Source organism: Pongo pygmaeus, chromosome 2, assembly GCF_028885625.2.
Source record: "Pongo pygmaeus isolate AG05252 chromosome 2, NHGRI_mPonPyg2-v2.0_pri, whole genome shotgun sequence".
In the NCBI taxonomy this organism is placed as follows: Eukaryota; Metazoa; Chordata; class Mammalia; order Primates; family Hominidae; genus Pongo; species Pongo pygmaeus.
Genome location: NC_085930.1, coordinates 144,976,350 through 144,993,426, shown reverse-complemented (window position 1 = coordinate 144,993,426; position 17,077 = coordinate 144,976,350). Strand labels below are relative to the sequence as shown.

Genomic DNA, 17,077 nt, shown 5'->3' with positions numbered 1-17,077 from the left:
ATTATAATGTTAGATATAATTATACATTTATAATTATATATTATAAATTATATATATTACATATTATATTAATATATATTAATATAATTATATAATTAAATATATCTTATATGCATATTATATATTATTAGATATATCTACGTATGGAAGAAATAAAGCAAATGAGGAAAATGTTACCAACTGGAGAATCTAGGTGAAGTGGATACAATACAATTCTTGCTACATTTCTATCGGCTTGAAAATTTTCGCAATTAAAAAGTTTTTTTTTAATTTTAAGAACACATTTCTGGAAATAACCTGAGTCAACATAGGGTGCTATGCCTTATTGAGCATCTGTACTGCTAAACATATATACCACAATTGCAAACATCACATTTAATCCTCAATTCATGGAGGAATTAGGAGATAGATAGGACATATTATCCCTATTTTTAAAATAAGGAAACTTAAGCCTAAGAAATACTTTGCCTTAAAAGCTTATTATATTTCTCACCTATGGATTAAAAAACTAACTCTTGAAAGGAAAAAGAGCAATACCCAGAGGTGTGAAATAAAAATTAGCTCTAGGTGATAACACTGTGTACTATTTTTCTTTCTAGTTGTATTGATTTTTCAGATTTCCACCTAAAAAAATTGAATTTATGCTCAAAAAATACAACTTAAAATGTTTAATAAAGTAAATAATTTTATAGTAAGGCACAAAAGAGATCTTTCTAGAATTTAATAAACTTAGTTATTCTAAGTTATCCAAGTATTTGGATTCCCAGGTTTCATGACTGCAAAAGGCAGGAACGGGATGTGAATGGGCAGACAGTAATTCAGTTCTTGGTTTTTCTTTGATTTGTTTACAATGGAATATTTGCATGTTTTCTCCAAGGACGTTGTACCTTCTTGCTGGCCAAGACATCCAGGTCACAGCAGATTCGGGCACGTGTGGAAGAAGGCTGGATTATGTCATCCACAAACCCTGGTGAAGCACAGAAAAGGGAGTGGATCATCTGCATCCCGAGATGATGCCATCCCTCAACCTTCTGCTCAGCCTGGGCACCATCCCTGGGGCCAGCAGTATAAGCAGTGCCCAACCTGATACAGAGATGGTAGGCCCTGTGAATCCTCCCTTGTATCCCAGGAGCTGGCCTGTTCTGACAGCTCCCCAACTTCTGGCCTAGGAGCACTTGGCAAGAAAAGGAAAATCTGACACCCTCCCTATACCCTGCTTGCTCCAATGCCTCCATCCTGCCACAATGAATTCAATAGGAAATAAAGAAAATACATCTAGGTTTTCAAAAATGGCTATAACAATTCATCCTTGTACACAAGTCCTGCAATGTGACTTTACCACTTCTCTCTTCAAGAGGTTGATTTGTATTCCTTCGCTTAACCCTGTGAGTTTCCTTGGCCTATAAAATGTGGCAAAAATGACACTGTGCAACTTCCAAATCTAGGCCTCAGTTTCCCTTTGCCCCCTTGCTACTCTCGGGACGCCATGTAAGGAAGCCTGGACTAGCCTCCTCAAGGGTGAGAGGCCACGTGAGGAGTGAGTCTAGCTAACAGCAACTACCAAGTAAGTGATGCCATTTTGGACTGTCAAGCCCCAGTGAAGCCACAGAATGACTGTGCCTGTGTGGGTGATCTCAGGCAAGACCAGCACAAGAACCACTCAGCTGGGCCCAGACCAAATTGTGGACCCCACAGAACCATAAGCAGAGGGGGAAATGGTGGTTGGTTTAAGCTGCTGAGTTACAGGGTGAATTTCTGCACAGCCCTAGACAACTGGAACAACACCTAGAAATTTAATACACTTCGGCAATGCTGTTTTAATTGTGGTTACCAAAGCAGCCTGTCCCACTGTCCTTAGTCCAAGTGATGACTGCCCAGGGACAGTCCCAACCCTCACCAGTCAACAGATTAGACTGCAAAGGCAAAAAGGCAGTTATGTGACAATTTCTGTAGAGAAAGAATGAGCAAGTGACCAAACAAACAAAGCTGCCCTCTTCACCACAGTCCCCTACCTCGCACTGCTGCAGGGAAAGGGTTGGCAAACTTCTCGATGTACTCTGCCTGAGCAGCTTCCACATTCTCATGCCCTTTGAAGATGATCTCCACAGCGCCCTGTGATTAGAGGAGTTCATGAATGTCTTTGGTCGTCCCAACCTGGACAGATCTCCTTCAACTCATTATCACTGTGTGTGGTTGCAAATTTCTTGGTAAATCAGTGTACTGGGGGAAGTGCCATCTCCAAAGGCCATAGCATAGAGGGAGGAACTGCCTGGGGCTGACCATCATGACACAAGGGGCTGCATGATGGGATGTGATGCTTCCCTGTGGCCCCAATGAGGGGCAGTCAGGCAAAAGCCAGTAGCTTCTCTCCCCAGAGCCCATTCTACCATCTCCATTTGCACTCATCATACTTCTTTGAGCCAAAGATGTTAGCCCTGTTTTCCATTATTAAATCCATAGTCTTGTATCGAGGGGAATTAAAAGCGCTATTCCCCTTTTTCAGTACCCTGAGACCTGAGTATACAATTTGGTGGCCAGAGGCAGCCAGACTGAACTGGAAATTAGAAGGATTGGCCTTCAAATCAGAGCACCTATAAGTCAACTCTAGGGGACCTGCAAGTTATCTGATTCAACCACAATAGCTACTTCAAAGCAGGGAAGGAGTGAGGAGTAGGTCAAGCAATAGAAGTACCTTGTCCAGCGTCACTGGGGTCAGACCTACAGTTTAGCTTCTTATGAGCTTAAAAGAGTAGCTCTGGGGCCCTCCTTGGAAGCTGAGGTGGAGTTGGGAGAATGTCCAATACTTCTGAAGGTGAGTTCAGTTGACTCAACCCTTTTCCCCCTTTACTTACAATTTCAAAACCCACTGTGGACCCCTCTCACTTTCCTTTCACCCGCCCCACCCACCTTGGCATGAGGACACCAGCATGGGCCCGAAGAAAGGGTATAGGACAGGAGGCAGAGCTATCTCTGGAGCCCCAGGAGGGAGACTTGCCAAGGTCTAGGTCCCATTCGCCTCAGTCCTGGCTCACCCTAGGGGCCCTGGCCTCTCTCCAACATTTCCCAGCTACGCCTTGAGCTCTTGCTGGTAGAGTCGAGTCCTTGGACCCAGAAAGGGAAAAGCAAGAGGCCCTCACCTTTGCTCCCATGACTGCAATCTCTGCGGTGGGCCAGGCATAGTTGGTATCACCACAAAGGTGCTTAGAGCTCATGACATCATAGGCACCTCCATAGGCCTAAAACAGATCCAAATGCTGAATGTTAGAGCCTGAGACAGCCAGATCATGTCCCTGAAAGACCCCAGGAAACCAGGTAAAACTGGGACAAAGAACGAGAATAGCCCTACTGGGCTCCTGAAGGCCCACGGTCTGTAAGACCTTTCAAAGTTAATCCTCATTATCTTTTCTGGCTTTTTCCCACTGCTGCTTTCAGTCCCTTGTGTTAAAAAAGCACAGACATTTCTGCGGGGCTGGGAACAACAGCAGATCAGGAGATCTTTTTAAGGATGAGCAAGGTGTACTCCTTCCAGCCCTGGTAAAACTCTGCCAGACCTCCCACCATGGCTATGCTGTAGGAAAGTGAGCAGGGTCATGGCCTCCAATATGAGGTCCTCACCTTCCTGGTGATGACTGTGACTTTGGGTACAGTTGCCTCAGCAAATGCGTAGAGAAGCTTGGCGCCATGCCGGATGATGCCCCCGTATTCCTGTGCTGTGCCTAGACATGAGGAAGAGTTACTAGATACCCACAAGTCCTCACATGGTTATCCTGCCACTCTCAGCTGTGAGGTCTTTCCCACCTCTGGAGAGGGCCATTCCTTACACAGCCCTATCTTCTGGACACCCAGAATACATGGAGAAGTCACAAGTCCTCGGGGAGTTCTGCAAGAAGATTTCCAAATAAAGTGGGTGCCTTACTGAGAAAGGCAACTCTCCTAGCCCCCACTCTGTCAAAAACTTACCAGGTAGAAAGCCAGGGACATCAACAAAAGTGATGAGTGGAATATTGAATGCATCACAGAATCTGACAAAACGAGCCCCTTTCACAGATGAATTAATATCCAAGCATCCTAGAAAGAGAGAAATTATCCATACTAAGTATCCAGGCAATTCCCAGTTCTATCCACAATGGGGATTTGTCCTCAGCAGCCATCCAGAGCTGGTTTCTGTGGAGGCACCAACATTTCTTCGTTGCAGAATGGTAACAGGGACCCCTCAAACTCCAGGAAACAGGGAAGATGAAGAATCCACCTGTCTGTCACTGGCCAAAGAGGCCCAGAACTAGACTCACTACAGACCAAAGGGCTGCCGCCAGCTGAGACACAGCCGGCCTTGCCGGAGGGAGCCATCAGTGGCAGGCAGCATTCAGGGGCTGGTCTTAGTCCTCAGAGCTTCCAATCAGATTCTGGCTCCACTGATGATGGCAACGTGCCCTTGAGAAATTACTTTGCCTTTTGACCTAAGGTTCCTTACCTGCAAAGTAGGGACAATACTGCCTCCTAGCATAGTTCTAAGGAGTAAAGGAAATGGAATCTATAAAGCAGCACAAAGTAGGAACTCAATTACTAGTAAATTTCCCCTCCTAGAAGAGTTTCCAACTTAATTCTATGAGACCAGTATTACCCCCATACCAAAGCAAGACAAGGACATCATCAGAAAAGAATACAGACCAAAAACATAAATGAAAAATTTTTACTTTTTAAGTAAGGCACATTATCAAGTCCAGCAATACATACAAAAACAGGCCGGGCACGGTGGCTCATGCCTGTAATCCCAGCACTTTGGGAGGCCGAGGCGGGCAGATCACGAGGTCAAGAGATTGAGACCATCCTGGCTGACAAGGTGAAACCCTGTCTCTACTAAAAATACAAAAATTAGCCAGGCGTGGTGGCGGGCACCTATAGTCCCAGCTACCCAGGAGGCTGAGGCAGGAGAATGGTGTGAACCCGGGAGGCAGAGCTTGCAGTGAGCCGAAATCATGCCACTGCACTCCAGCCTGGGCGACAGAGCAATACTCCATCTCAAAAAAAAAAAAAAAAAAAAAAAAAACAGTAATACATCATGTCCAAGTGGGGTTTATCCCAAGAATTCAAGGTTGATTTCAGCATATGAAAACTAATGAAATTATTAAATAAAGGAAAAAAACTATATGAACATCTCAACAGACGTAGAGAAAACACCTGAAAAAATTTAATATCCATTCATGAATAAAAACATGGCCCAGCACAGTGGCTCACACCTGTAATCCCAGCACTTTGGGAGGTCGGGCACGCGGACCACTTGAGGTCAGGAGTTCAAGACCAGCCTGGCCAACATGGTGAAACCTCATCTCTACTAAAAAATACAAAAATTAGCCAGGCGTGGTTGCAGGCACCTGTACTCCCAGCTACTCGGAAGGCTTGAGGCAGGAGAATCACTTGAACCCAGGAGGCAGAGGTTGCAGTGAGCCAAGATTGCACCACCACTCTAGACAACAGAGTGAGACTCCATCTCAAATAAAAAAAAAAAAAAAAAAGAGGCCAGGCGTGGTGGCTCATGCCTGTAATCCCAGCACTTTGGGAGGCCGAGGCAGGCAGATCACCTGAGGTCAGGAGTTCGAGACCAGCCTGACCAACATGAAGAAACCCCATCTGTACTAAAAATATAAAAATACAGAATTAGCTGGGCATGGTGGCGTGTGCCTATAATCCCAGCTACACAGGAGGCTGAGGCAGAAGAATCACTTGAACCCAGGAGGCAGAGGTTGCAGTGAGCCGAGATCGCGCCATTGCACTCCGGCCTGGGCAACAAGAGTGAAACTCTGTCTCCAAAAAAAAAAAAAAAAGGAAAGGAAAGGAAATAAATAGGCAAGTCACAAGCCAGGCCCTAGAAATCAACAATAAAAAGACAATGTAGTCCCAGCTACTCAGGAGGCCAAAGTGGGAGGATTGCTTAAGCCCAGGAGTTTGAGACCAGCCTGGGCAACATGGTGACACTCTGTCTCTAAAAGAACAAAAAAAAATGGCCAGACGTGGTGGCTCACACCTGTAATCCCATCACTTTGGGAGGCCAAGGTGGGCGGATCACCTGAGGTCAAGAGTTCAAGACCAGCCTGGCCAACATGGCAAAACCCTGTCTCTACTAAAAATACAAAAATTATCTGAGCATGGTGCACGCCTGTAATCCCATCTGCCTCAGAGGCTGAGGCAGGAGAATTGCTTGAACCTGGGAGAAGGAGGTTGCAGTGAGCCAAGATCATGCCACTGCACTCCAGACTAGGTGACAGAGTGAGACTCTGTCTCAAAAAAATAAAAGAAAAGAAAATGGTATGAAAGCTTTGTGGCTTTTTAATTACACTTGTCCCATTTCCTCCCTGGTTCTGGAGGAAGCAGAGCAGACCTCATTCACAAATTTCCGCATAAGTCTGCTCTAGCCTGTTTGTGGGCTGCCTGAAGGACTGACACAAGGAACACATCTCTGTTTCACCTAACTCAGAACTTATCCAGGCTGGAAATGTAGCAAACATTTCTCTAAATCATGGTAAGGTAGAGGAACAACCTGCAGATGTCTGGGCAAAAGATTATTGTTGAAACCACCTAAGATATGGGAGAAAAAAAAAACGAGAGAGTGTCTTTAGGAAATTAGTGCATTCAAAAGCACCCATGAATAGGGGAATTCAGAAAGACACATGTGTGCCTAGGATGAGATACACGATCAGAGAAGATCTGAGAGGGGAAATAAGAAAATAAGTTGAATGAAAATGAAAACACTATTACAAAACAAAAGACCCGGGAAAACCTTAAACTTTAACCTTGAGCTGATCTCAAACCTTAGTTCAAGTCTGGCTAAGCATCAAAGGAGAGCCCCAACACAGAGACAATTTCAAGACCAGGAGTTTTCTTGTTTGTTGTTTCTTGGTTTTAGTTCCTGGTGTTCAAGAAAATTTCTGTCAAATATCCAAGTTAAGAAACAGGCTGGGCATGGTGGCTCACGCCTGTAATCCTAACACTGTGGGAGGCTACTTTGGGCGAATCTCTTAAGGACAGGAGTTCAAGACCAGCCCAGGCAACAGCGCAAGACCCTGTCTCAAAAGAAAGAAAGAAACAATAAAAAGAAACAGGGACTTCAGTGACCACAAATGACAAGAAATACACAGTCTCTGGAAAAGTAATTGCAAAAAGACACTAGACAAACATATATGACATTAAATATCAAAAAAAAAAAAACAAAGCTTGGGAAAAGAGGAAAATTTGACTGCCAGCGTTATGTTATAATGTATAAATACCCCATTTTCAATGAAAAAAATCACAAGGTGTAAAATGAAGAAACTGTCCCTAAGTAAGCATAGACACTGAACTTACTAGACAAAGACTATAAAACACTACTAGTGGGTTTTTTGTTTTGTTTTTGAGATCGAGTTCTGCTTCTTGTCACCCAGGCTGGAGTGCAATGGCGCCATCTCAGCTCACTGCAACCTCTGCCTCCCAGGTTCATGTGATTCTCCTGCCTCGGCCTTATAAGTAGCTGGGACTACAGGCACCCTCTGCCACGTCCGGCTCATTTTTTGTATTTTTAGTAGGGACAGGGTTTCACCACATTGGCTAGGTTGGTCTCGAACTCCTGACCTCAGGTGATCTGCCCACCTTGGCCTCCCAAAGTGCTGGGACTACAGGCAGGAGCCACCATGCCCGGCCAAAACACTACTAGTCTTAAATATATTCAAAGAGGTAAAGGAAAACATGGACAAAGAACTAAAGGAAATCAGAAAAATAATGAAAAATTCTGGAGCTGAAAAGTACAATAAATGAAATGAAAAATTCATTACAAGGATTCAATAGGAAATTTGAGCAGGCAGAAGAAAGATCAGAAAATATGAAGATAAAACAATTGAAATTACTCTGAGGAGAAAATAAAAAAATTAAATGAGCAGAACCTAAATGAGCAGAACCTAAGGGACCTGTGGGACACCAACATGTGACCCAACATACACAGGATAAGAGCACCAGGAGAAGACTGAGAGAAAGTGGCAAGGAGATAATCTGATGAAATAATGTCCGAAAACTTCCCAAGTTTGATGCAAGATGTGAAACTAGAAATGTAAGAAACTCAACTAACTCTAAGAAGAATACATTCAGAGACCCACACTGAGACATATTATAGTCAAATTACTGAAAGACAAAAGAGAATCTTAAAAGCAGCACAAAAAAACACAAAACTCATCATTTACAAGAAATCCTCATTAAGATTATCCAGTGATTTCTCAGCAGAAACTCTGAAAGCCAGAGACAGCAGGGTAACATATTTAAAATGCTAAAAGAATAAAAGTGTCAATCAAGAATTCTATATCTGGCAAACTGTCCTTCAAAAATGAGAGAAAATTTAAGAATTAAGACATTTTCAGATAAACAAAAGCTGAGGCCTCAGTACCAACCAGCCTACTCCACAGAAAAATGCTAAACGAAGCCCTTCAGGTTAAAAGAAAAGAACACTAGACAGTATCACAAAGCTACATTAGGAAATAAATATCTCAAGTAAAGATGACTACATGGGCAAATATAAAAACCATGATTTGAGTATTTTGGTTTCTAACTCCACTTTTTATTTCCTACATAATTTAAAAAGCAAATAAAGCCTAGGTTTCAACTAGTGAACTCTACCATACATTTAAGGAAGATATTAATACCGGTTATCTACAATCTTTTCCAGAAGACAGAAGCAGAAAGAATACTTTCTAACTCATTCTATGAGTCCAGCATCACTCCAATACCAAAACCAGACAAAGACATTGCAAGAAAACTATATCTCAATATTGCTCATAAACATATATGAAAAAATCCTCAACAAAATATTAGCAGATCAAATCCAATAATGCATAAAAAGAATTATACATCAAAACCAGGTGGGATTTATCTCAGGTATGTGAGTTTAGTTCAACAGTCAAAAATCAATTAATGTCATCTATTATATCAACAGTCTAAAGAAGAAAAATCACATGATCATATGAATACAAAAAAAGCATGTAACAAAATCCAAAACACATTCATGACAAAAACTCTCAATAAACTAGGTATAGAGGGGAACTTCTTCAACTTTATAAAGAACATCTATGAAAAACCTACAACCAACATCACACTTACTTGTAAGAAACTAGAAGTTTTCCTGCTAAGATCAAATGTCCCCTCACCACTATCTTTCAATATTATACTGGAAATCCTGGCTAATGCAGGAAGACAAGAAAATAAAATGTATACACATTGAGAAGGAAGAAATCAAACTGTCTTTGTTCACAGATGACAAAATTGTCCCTACAGAAAATCTGAAAGAAGTGACCGAAAAATAACTGCTGGAACTAATAATATAGCAAGGTTGCAGGATAAAAGGCTAATATATAAAAATCAATTACTTTCCTATATATTGGCAATAAACAAGTAGAATTTAAAATTTAAAACAAAATACTATTGGTATGGGATAGCTCTGTGTGCCCACCCAAATCTCATCTCAAATTGTAATCCCCATGTGTTGAGAGAGGAACCTGTAATCCCCATGTGTTGAGGGAGGGACCATGTGTCAAGGGAGGGAGGTGATTGGATCATGGGGGTGGTTTTCCTCATGCTGTTCTCGTGATAGTGAGTTCTCACGAGATCTGATGGTTTTATAAACATCTGGCATTTCCCCTGCCTGCACTTCTCTCTCCTGCTGCCATATGAAGAAAGTCTGCTTCCACTTTGCCTTCCACCATGATTGTAAGTTTCCTGACACCTCCCCAGCCATATGGAACTGTGAGTCAATTAAACCTCTTTCCTTTATAGAATACCCAGGCTTGGGTGGTGTCTTTATAGCAGTGTGACAACAGATTAATACAACCATTAACCTCAAATATACTGCTCTTGTGCAGGATTTTGGACATATGGAGGCTGTGCATGTGTGCATGTGGGAGCAGAAGGTGTACAGGAATTCTATGTACTTTCCATTCAATTTTGCTGCAAAACTATAACCGTTCTATAAGTCTATTTGTTTAAAGAGGTTATACACTGTGATCCAGGGGGATTTATTCCAGGAATGCAAAGGCAGTTCAACATAAGAAAATCAACATAATACACCATGTTAACAAAAGGAAGGACAAAAACCACATGATCATCTCAATTGACACAAAAAAGGCATTTGACAAAATCCAACATCCTTTCATGATAAAACAAAGAAAATCATGAATAGATGGAAACTTCCTCCATATTATAAAGGATATTCATGAAAAACCCACAGCTAACATCATACAATAATGAAAGATTAGGATTTCCTCCCTTAACATGAGGAACAAGACAACCATGCCCACTTTCACCACTGCAATTCAACAATATACAAGAAATTCTTGCCAAAGCAATTAGACAAGAAAAATAAAAGGCATCCAAATTGGAAAGGAAGAAGCAAAACTATCTCTATTTGCAGAAAACATGATCCTATATATAGAAAATCCCAGCAAATCCACAAGAAGGCTAATGAACAAATTCATCAATGTTCAAAATATTCACAATATTCAGCAGCATTATTCACAACTAAAAGGTGGAAATACCCCATGTCCACAGACGAACAATCAAACAAAATGTAAATATAAATTTTGAAACAAAAGCTAACAAAGCTAATAAACCCAGCAAAGTTGCAAGTTATAAGATCAACAAAAATCAGTTTTGTAGTTGTGCTTCTATACAGCAGCAATGAACAATCCGAAAAAGAAATTGAGAAAGCAATTCCATGTACATGACATCTAGAAGAATAAAACATTTAGAAATAAATTTAACCAAAGAGGTGATAGGCTTGGACTCTGAAAACTACAAAACACAGCTGGAAGAAATAAAAAAAAGAAAAATGGAAAGACATTCCATGTTCATGGATTGAAAGACAATATTGTTAAGGTGTCAATACTACTCCGAGTACGATCTACTGATTCAACACAATCCCTATCAAAATTCCAACAGCCTTTTTTGCAGAAATGGGAAAGTCACTACCAAAATTCATATGGAATTTAAAAGGGCCCCAAATGCCTAAAACAATCCTAAGAACAACAACAAAGTTGGAAGACACACTTCCCAATTTTGAAACATATACAAAGCTACAGTAATCAAAATAGTGTGACACTGGAATATGGATAGACATACAGACCAAAAGAATAGTGTTAAGAATACAGAAACAAATTCATATACCCATAGCCTGTTGATTTCCCACAAGCATGCCACACCTGTTCAACGAGGAAAGAATAATCTCTTCAACAAATGGTGCTGGAATAACTGGATTTCCACATGCAAAAGAATGAAGTTGCACTCCTATCTCATATATATAAAATTAACTCAAAATTAAAAGCTAAATGTAAGGGCTGAAACCATAATACTCTCAGGAAAAAAACAACAGGAACATACCTTCACAACCTTGAATTTAAATTCTTATATATGACAACAAAAGCACATGCAACAGAAGAAAAAATACAGAAATCAGATTTAATCAAAACTAAAAATTTTTCAGCCAGGTGCAGTGGTTCACACCTGTAATCCCAGCACTTTGGGAGGCCAAGGTGGGCAGATCACTTAAGTCAGGAGTTCGAGACCAGCCTGGCCAACACAGCGAAACCCCGTCTCTACTAAAAATAGAAAAATTAGCCCAGCATGGTGGCACATGCCTGTAATCCCAACTATTTGGGAGGCTGCGGTGAGAGAATGGCTTGAAACTCAGGGCGCAGAGATTGCAATAAGCTGAGATTGTACCATTGCTCTCCAGCCTGGGCTGGAGACAGAGCGAGAGAGCGCAAGACTCCATCTCAAAAAGAAAAAAAAAAAAAAAGTGTATATCAAAAGACATGATCAAAAGAGTGCAAGGACAACCTATAGAACGGAAGAAAATACTTGTAAGTCAAATGTAAGAGTTTAATATACAGAATATACAAGGAACTCCAACTCAACAACAAAAAACACACAAAATTAAAAAATGGAAAAGGACTTGAATAGACATTTTTCCAAAGAAGATATACAAATGGCCAATAAGCACGTGAAAGAATGCTCACCAAGACTAATGTTGATGAGAAATGCAAATCAAAAACACAATTCCATTCACTTCGCATCCACTAGGATTACTATTTTTAAAAATTAATAAGTGTTAGCAAGGATGTGGAAAAACTGGAACCCTTGCACATTGCTGGTGGGAATGTAAAATAGTACAGACACTGTAGAAAACAGTATGGTGTTTCCCCAAAAAGTTAAACCTAGAATTACCACATAACCCAGTTATTTTGCTTCTAGGTATATACCCAGAAAAAGTGAAAACTGAGGTTCAAACAGATACTTATATATCAATGTTTATTCCAGCATTATTCACAGTAACCCAAAGGTGGAAATAACCCAGGTGTCCACTGACAAATGGACAATCAATCAAAATGTGGTATATACATGCAACATAATATTATTCAGCCATAAAAATAAATGAAGTTCTAACATATGCTACAATATGGATGAATCTTGCTAAATGAAATAAGCCTGATTATGCTAAGTGAAATAAGTCTGATATAAAAGGACAAACACTGTATGATTCTATTTATATGAAATAAATAAAATAGGCAAATTCATAGAGAGAGAAAGTAGATTTAGAATAGCAAAGGCTGGAGGCTGAGATAAATAGTGAGTTATTGTTTAACAGGTTCACAGTCTCTGAGGTGATGAAAATGTTTGGAAACAGTGGTGACGGTTGCATATACTTTGAATGTAATCGCTGCGGCTGCACTACTTTAAATGGGCCAAACAGACATATTTTGTTATATATATTTTACCATGACAAAATTTTTTTTGGGGGGAGGTGGGGACAGTGTCACTCTGTCACACAGTGGCGTGATCTCGGCTCACTGTAACTTCCGCCTCCTGGGCAGTGACGCAATCCCCGGCTCACTGTAACAACCTCCGCCTCCCCGGCTCAAGCGATTCTCCTGCCTCAGCCTCCCAAGTAGCTGGGACTACAGGCACGTGCCACCACGCCCAGCTCATTTTTTGTATTTTTAGTAGAGACAGGGTTTCACCATGTTGGCTAGGATGGTCTCTAACTCCAGACCTCGTGATCCACCTGCCTTGGCCTCCCAAAGTGCTGGGATTACAGGCGTGAGTCACCGCGCCCAGCCAAAACAGTTTTCTAAGACAATAAAAAATTTCCATTGCAGAAATAAGATGAGGTTAGGTCATGAAGAAAGGCAGATTCTTCCTAAACAAGGACACAAAACAAATCTAAGAGGAAAAATATTGAGGAGAGAAGTGGTATTCACAGTCCCCAGCCCCAGCACTACCAATCCCTCCCAGAGCATAGCCATGGAAGACTCTCCCTCACTTGGCTGCGAATCAGGTCTGGCCATATCACCAGAAAGCTGTGGGGCACAGACATGGTAAGATGCCATTAACTTGTCACGTACCATCTATGTACCTGGCACTGTTGAAGGCACTGGAGATACTACTGTGAATAAGACATCACCACCCCTGCCCTCATGGAGCTCATGATTAGTGAGTGAGTCATATATTTAACTAGGGGTAGGGGGGAACAGAAAACTGACCCCTAAAAAATTAAAAATCTTATACACTAAGAATGTAAGTTTCCTATAAACCTTTGAAAAGGAGTATGAAAGGAGCATTTTGAGATATTAAAAGTAGCTTTTATAGGCCAGGTGTGGTGGCTCATGCCTGTAATCCCAGCGCTTTCGGAGGCTGAGGTGGGCGGATCACTTGAGCTCAGGAGTTCGAAACCAGCACAGGCAACATGGCAAAACCCCATCTCTACCAAAAATACAAAAAAAGAAAATTAGCCAGGTATGGTGGTATGTGCCTGTAGTCCCAGCTACTCGGGAGGCCGAGGTGGAAGGACTGCTTGACCCTGGGAGGCAGAGGTTCCAGTGAGCTGAGATCACACCACTGCACTCCAGCCTGGACAACAGTAAGACCCTGTCTAAAAAAAAAAAAAAAAAAAAAAAAAGTAGCTTTTATAACAACCATTTAGATTTTTTCCTCTGGTCACGGAAGGCCATGTCTGAAGAACAGGCAAAAGACAGAAAGGATACCATGGATCCAGGCTTCCCTGGCCTCCAACCCCACAACCAAGGCTTATAAGAGCTCCATCCTACCTGAGGCCACCTTAGGTTGGTTGCCAACAATTCCAACAGTCCTCCCATTCATTCTTGCAAAACCAACAACGATGTTCTTGGCATAATTGGGCATGATCTCAAAAAATTCACGCTCATCAACAACCTGCAGGAATAAATGTACTTCTGAGCTCAAAATGATAAAGACAAGTATAAGATGTAATGACACTACAGAATGACATTTCTATTACAGAATTACGGAGGTAGAGGTAGACAGCTCCAGCTCTATCACAGGTTCTCCAAGGAAGCAGGACAACAGGCAGAGGCAGCACCTCCTCCCTGCTGGGGAGAAATGGTGTGGAAAACCTCAACTGCTGCTAAGATGGACACACCAATGAAGTTTGTTTTAAAAGTCCTATTTGGATGTGGAATTTTTGTGACAACTTTACCTTTTCACTTTGAAATTATTTCCAACCTAAATAAAAATGTCAGGCTGGGCCCAGTGGCTCACTCCTATAATCTTAGCACTTTGGGAGGTCGAGGCAGGTGGATCACCTGAGGCCAGGAGTTCAAGACCAGCCTGGCCAATGTAGCAAAAACCCATCTCTACTAAAAATACAAAAAATTAGCCTGGTGTGGTGGCAGGCACCTGTAATCCCAGCTACTCAGGAGGCTGAAGCAGGAGAATCACTTAAACTGGAAGGCAGAGGCTGCAGTGAGCCAAGATTATGCCACTGCACTCTAGCCTGGGCAACAGAGGGAGACTCTATCTCAAAAAATAAATAAAAAATTCAAGAACAGTACATATACTCTTCACCCCGATTCTTCATTTATTATTTTACTACAAACTATTTTGCTTTTTTTTTTCTTTTTTTGAGACAGGGTCTCCCTCTGTCACCCAGGCTGGAATGCAGTGGTGCAATCATGGCTCACTGCAGCCTCGATCTCCTGGGCTCAAGTGATCTTCCCACCTCGGCCTCCCAAGCAACTAGGACCACAGCTGTGCACCACCATGCTCAGTTAACTTTTTAATTTTTAGTAGAGATGAGATCTCGCTATGTTGCCCAGACTGGTCTCCAATTCCTGGCCTTGAGCAATCCAATCCTCCCACCTTGGCCGCCAAAGTGCTGTGATTACAGGCGTGAGCCTCTGTGCCCGACCATCGCTCTTTTATATATATATAAACACACAAGAACATTCTTTCTTATAACTACAGTGATATTATCAAAATCAGGAAATAAACATTACCACAATACTCTTTTTTTTTTTTGAGACAGGTCTTGCTCTGTGACCCAGGCTGGAGTGCAGAAGCATGATCACAGCTCACTGCAGCCTTGACCTCCAGGGCTCAAGCAATCCTCTCACCTCAGCCTCCCAAGTAGCTAGGACTACAGGTATATGCCACCAAAAAAAAAAATTTGTATTTTTTGTAGAGACAGGGTCTTGCTATGTTGTGCAGGCTGGTCTCAAATTCTTGGACTCAAGTAATCCACCTGCCTCAGCCTCCCCAAGTGCTGAGATTACAGGCATGAGCCACTGTGCCCAATTCACTATTTTCTTTTGTTTGTTTGAGATGGAGTCTCGCTTAGCTGCCCAGGATGGAGTGCAGTGGCGCAATCTCGGCTCACTGCAATCTCCGCCCCCTGGGTTCAAGCAATTCTCCTGACTCAGCCTCCCGAGTAGCTGGGACTACAGGCACGCACCACCATGCCCAGCTAATTTTTTTGTATTTTATAGATGGTTTCACCATGTTGGTCAGAATGGTCTCGATCTCTTGACCTCGTGATCCGCCCACCTCGGCCTCCCAAAGTGCTGGGATTACAGGCATGAGCCACCGCGCCCGGCTGCTATTTCTTATTATATGACATTATTCAAGTTTGCCAATTGTTCCAATAGTATCCTTTATAGCAGCACAAGCAACAAAATTCTGGTCCAGAACCTGGGCCAGGATCACCTGGTGCTTTTAGTGGTCATGTCTCTTTAGGCTCCTTTAACTTTCCCCCTCCATCTTTGTCTTTCATAATCATGACATCTTTGAAGACAACAGACTGGTTAATTTGTAAAGCATGCCTTCTATTTGGCTTCCTTTGGTATTTCTTCATGTTTAATTTTGAGCTAAGCCTTTCCACAGGAGTACCACAGAAGGAGCATTCTCATCAAGTGACACAAGGTGCTGATGTTTCCATTAATGATGGTGATATCTGCAGGTTTCCTTATAAAGTTACTATTTCTCCAATTTAATAAGAATTTTGTGAGGAAATACTTTGAGACTACATAAAATCCTGTTCTTCAAACTTTAATCATTAATCTAGTTCTTCATCCACTAAGTTTAGCATCCTAGCAGCCATCAAACAGCCATGATTCTTGCCTGACTCATTACTGTCATGATAGCTGCCAAATGGTGAGGTTTTTTTTTGTTTATTTTTTGTTTTTGTTTTTCGAGACAGGGTCTTACTCTGCCACCTAGGTGGGAGTGCAGTGGAGCAACCTCAGCTCGATGCAACCTCCACCTCCCAGGCTCAAGCGATCTTCCCACCTTAGCCTCCCAAGCAGCTGGGACCACAGGTTCATGCCCACCATACCTGGTTAATTTTTGTATTTTTAGTAGAGACAGGGTTTCACCATGTTGGCCGGGCTTGTCTCAAACTCTGGAGCTCGAGCAATCCGCCCTCCTTACAAGTGTGAACCACCACACCCAGCCCAAATGGTGAGTTTTCCAATTCCACTTTTCTTCTCCATTTATTAGCTGACATCTACTGCAAGAAAGATCTTTGCCTTTCCCATTTACTTATAGGTATCAGTATGAACTTATGGATTGTTTTATTCTATGGATTATAATCTTTCACCATCATTTTATGTTCATATTATCCTATATTTACCAAAGTTCCTTCATGCTGGTTCCTGTGTCCTTCTAAAGTGTCCCCATCATTCTTTGAGCACTACCTTACATTTTGGAATTATCTTACTTTCTGGTTCATCTTGGTTTCTTTCCTGCCCCAGCCCTACAA

General features: G+C 41.9%; 1 protein-coding gene across 3 annotated transcripts in view; it reads right to left on the bottom strand.

Annotated features, from left to right (window-relative positions):
- Positions 1–653: 653 nt before the first annotated feature.
- Positions 654–17,077, bottom strand: part of PCCB (propionyl-CoA carboxylase subunit beta) — a 79,662-nt gene continuing 63,238 nt past the window's right edge. For all 3 annotated transcript variants that reach the window (XM_054482535.2, XM_054482539.2, XM_063662195.1), the window contains 6 exons: positions 14,112–14,235; positions 3,961–4,068; positions 3,616–3,716; positions 3,138–3,236; positions 2,013–2,112; positions 654–967 (listed from right to left, as the gene is read on the bottom strand). In XM_054482535.2, coding sequence (XP_054338510.1) covers positions 846–967; positions 2,013–2,112; positions 3,138–3,236; positions 3,616–3,716; positions 3,961–4,068; positions 14,112–14,235 — 654 coding nt within the window. In that variant the 3' untranslated portion in view covers positions 654–845. The remainder of the gene's footprint in view (positions 968–2,012; positions 2,113–3,137; positions 3,237–3,615; positions 3,717–3,960; positions 4,069–14,111; positions 14,236–17,077) is intronic.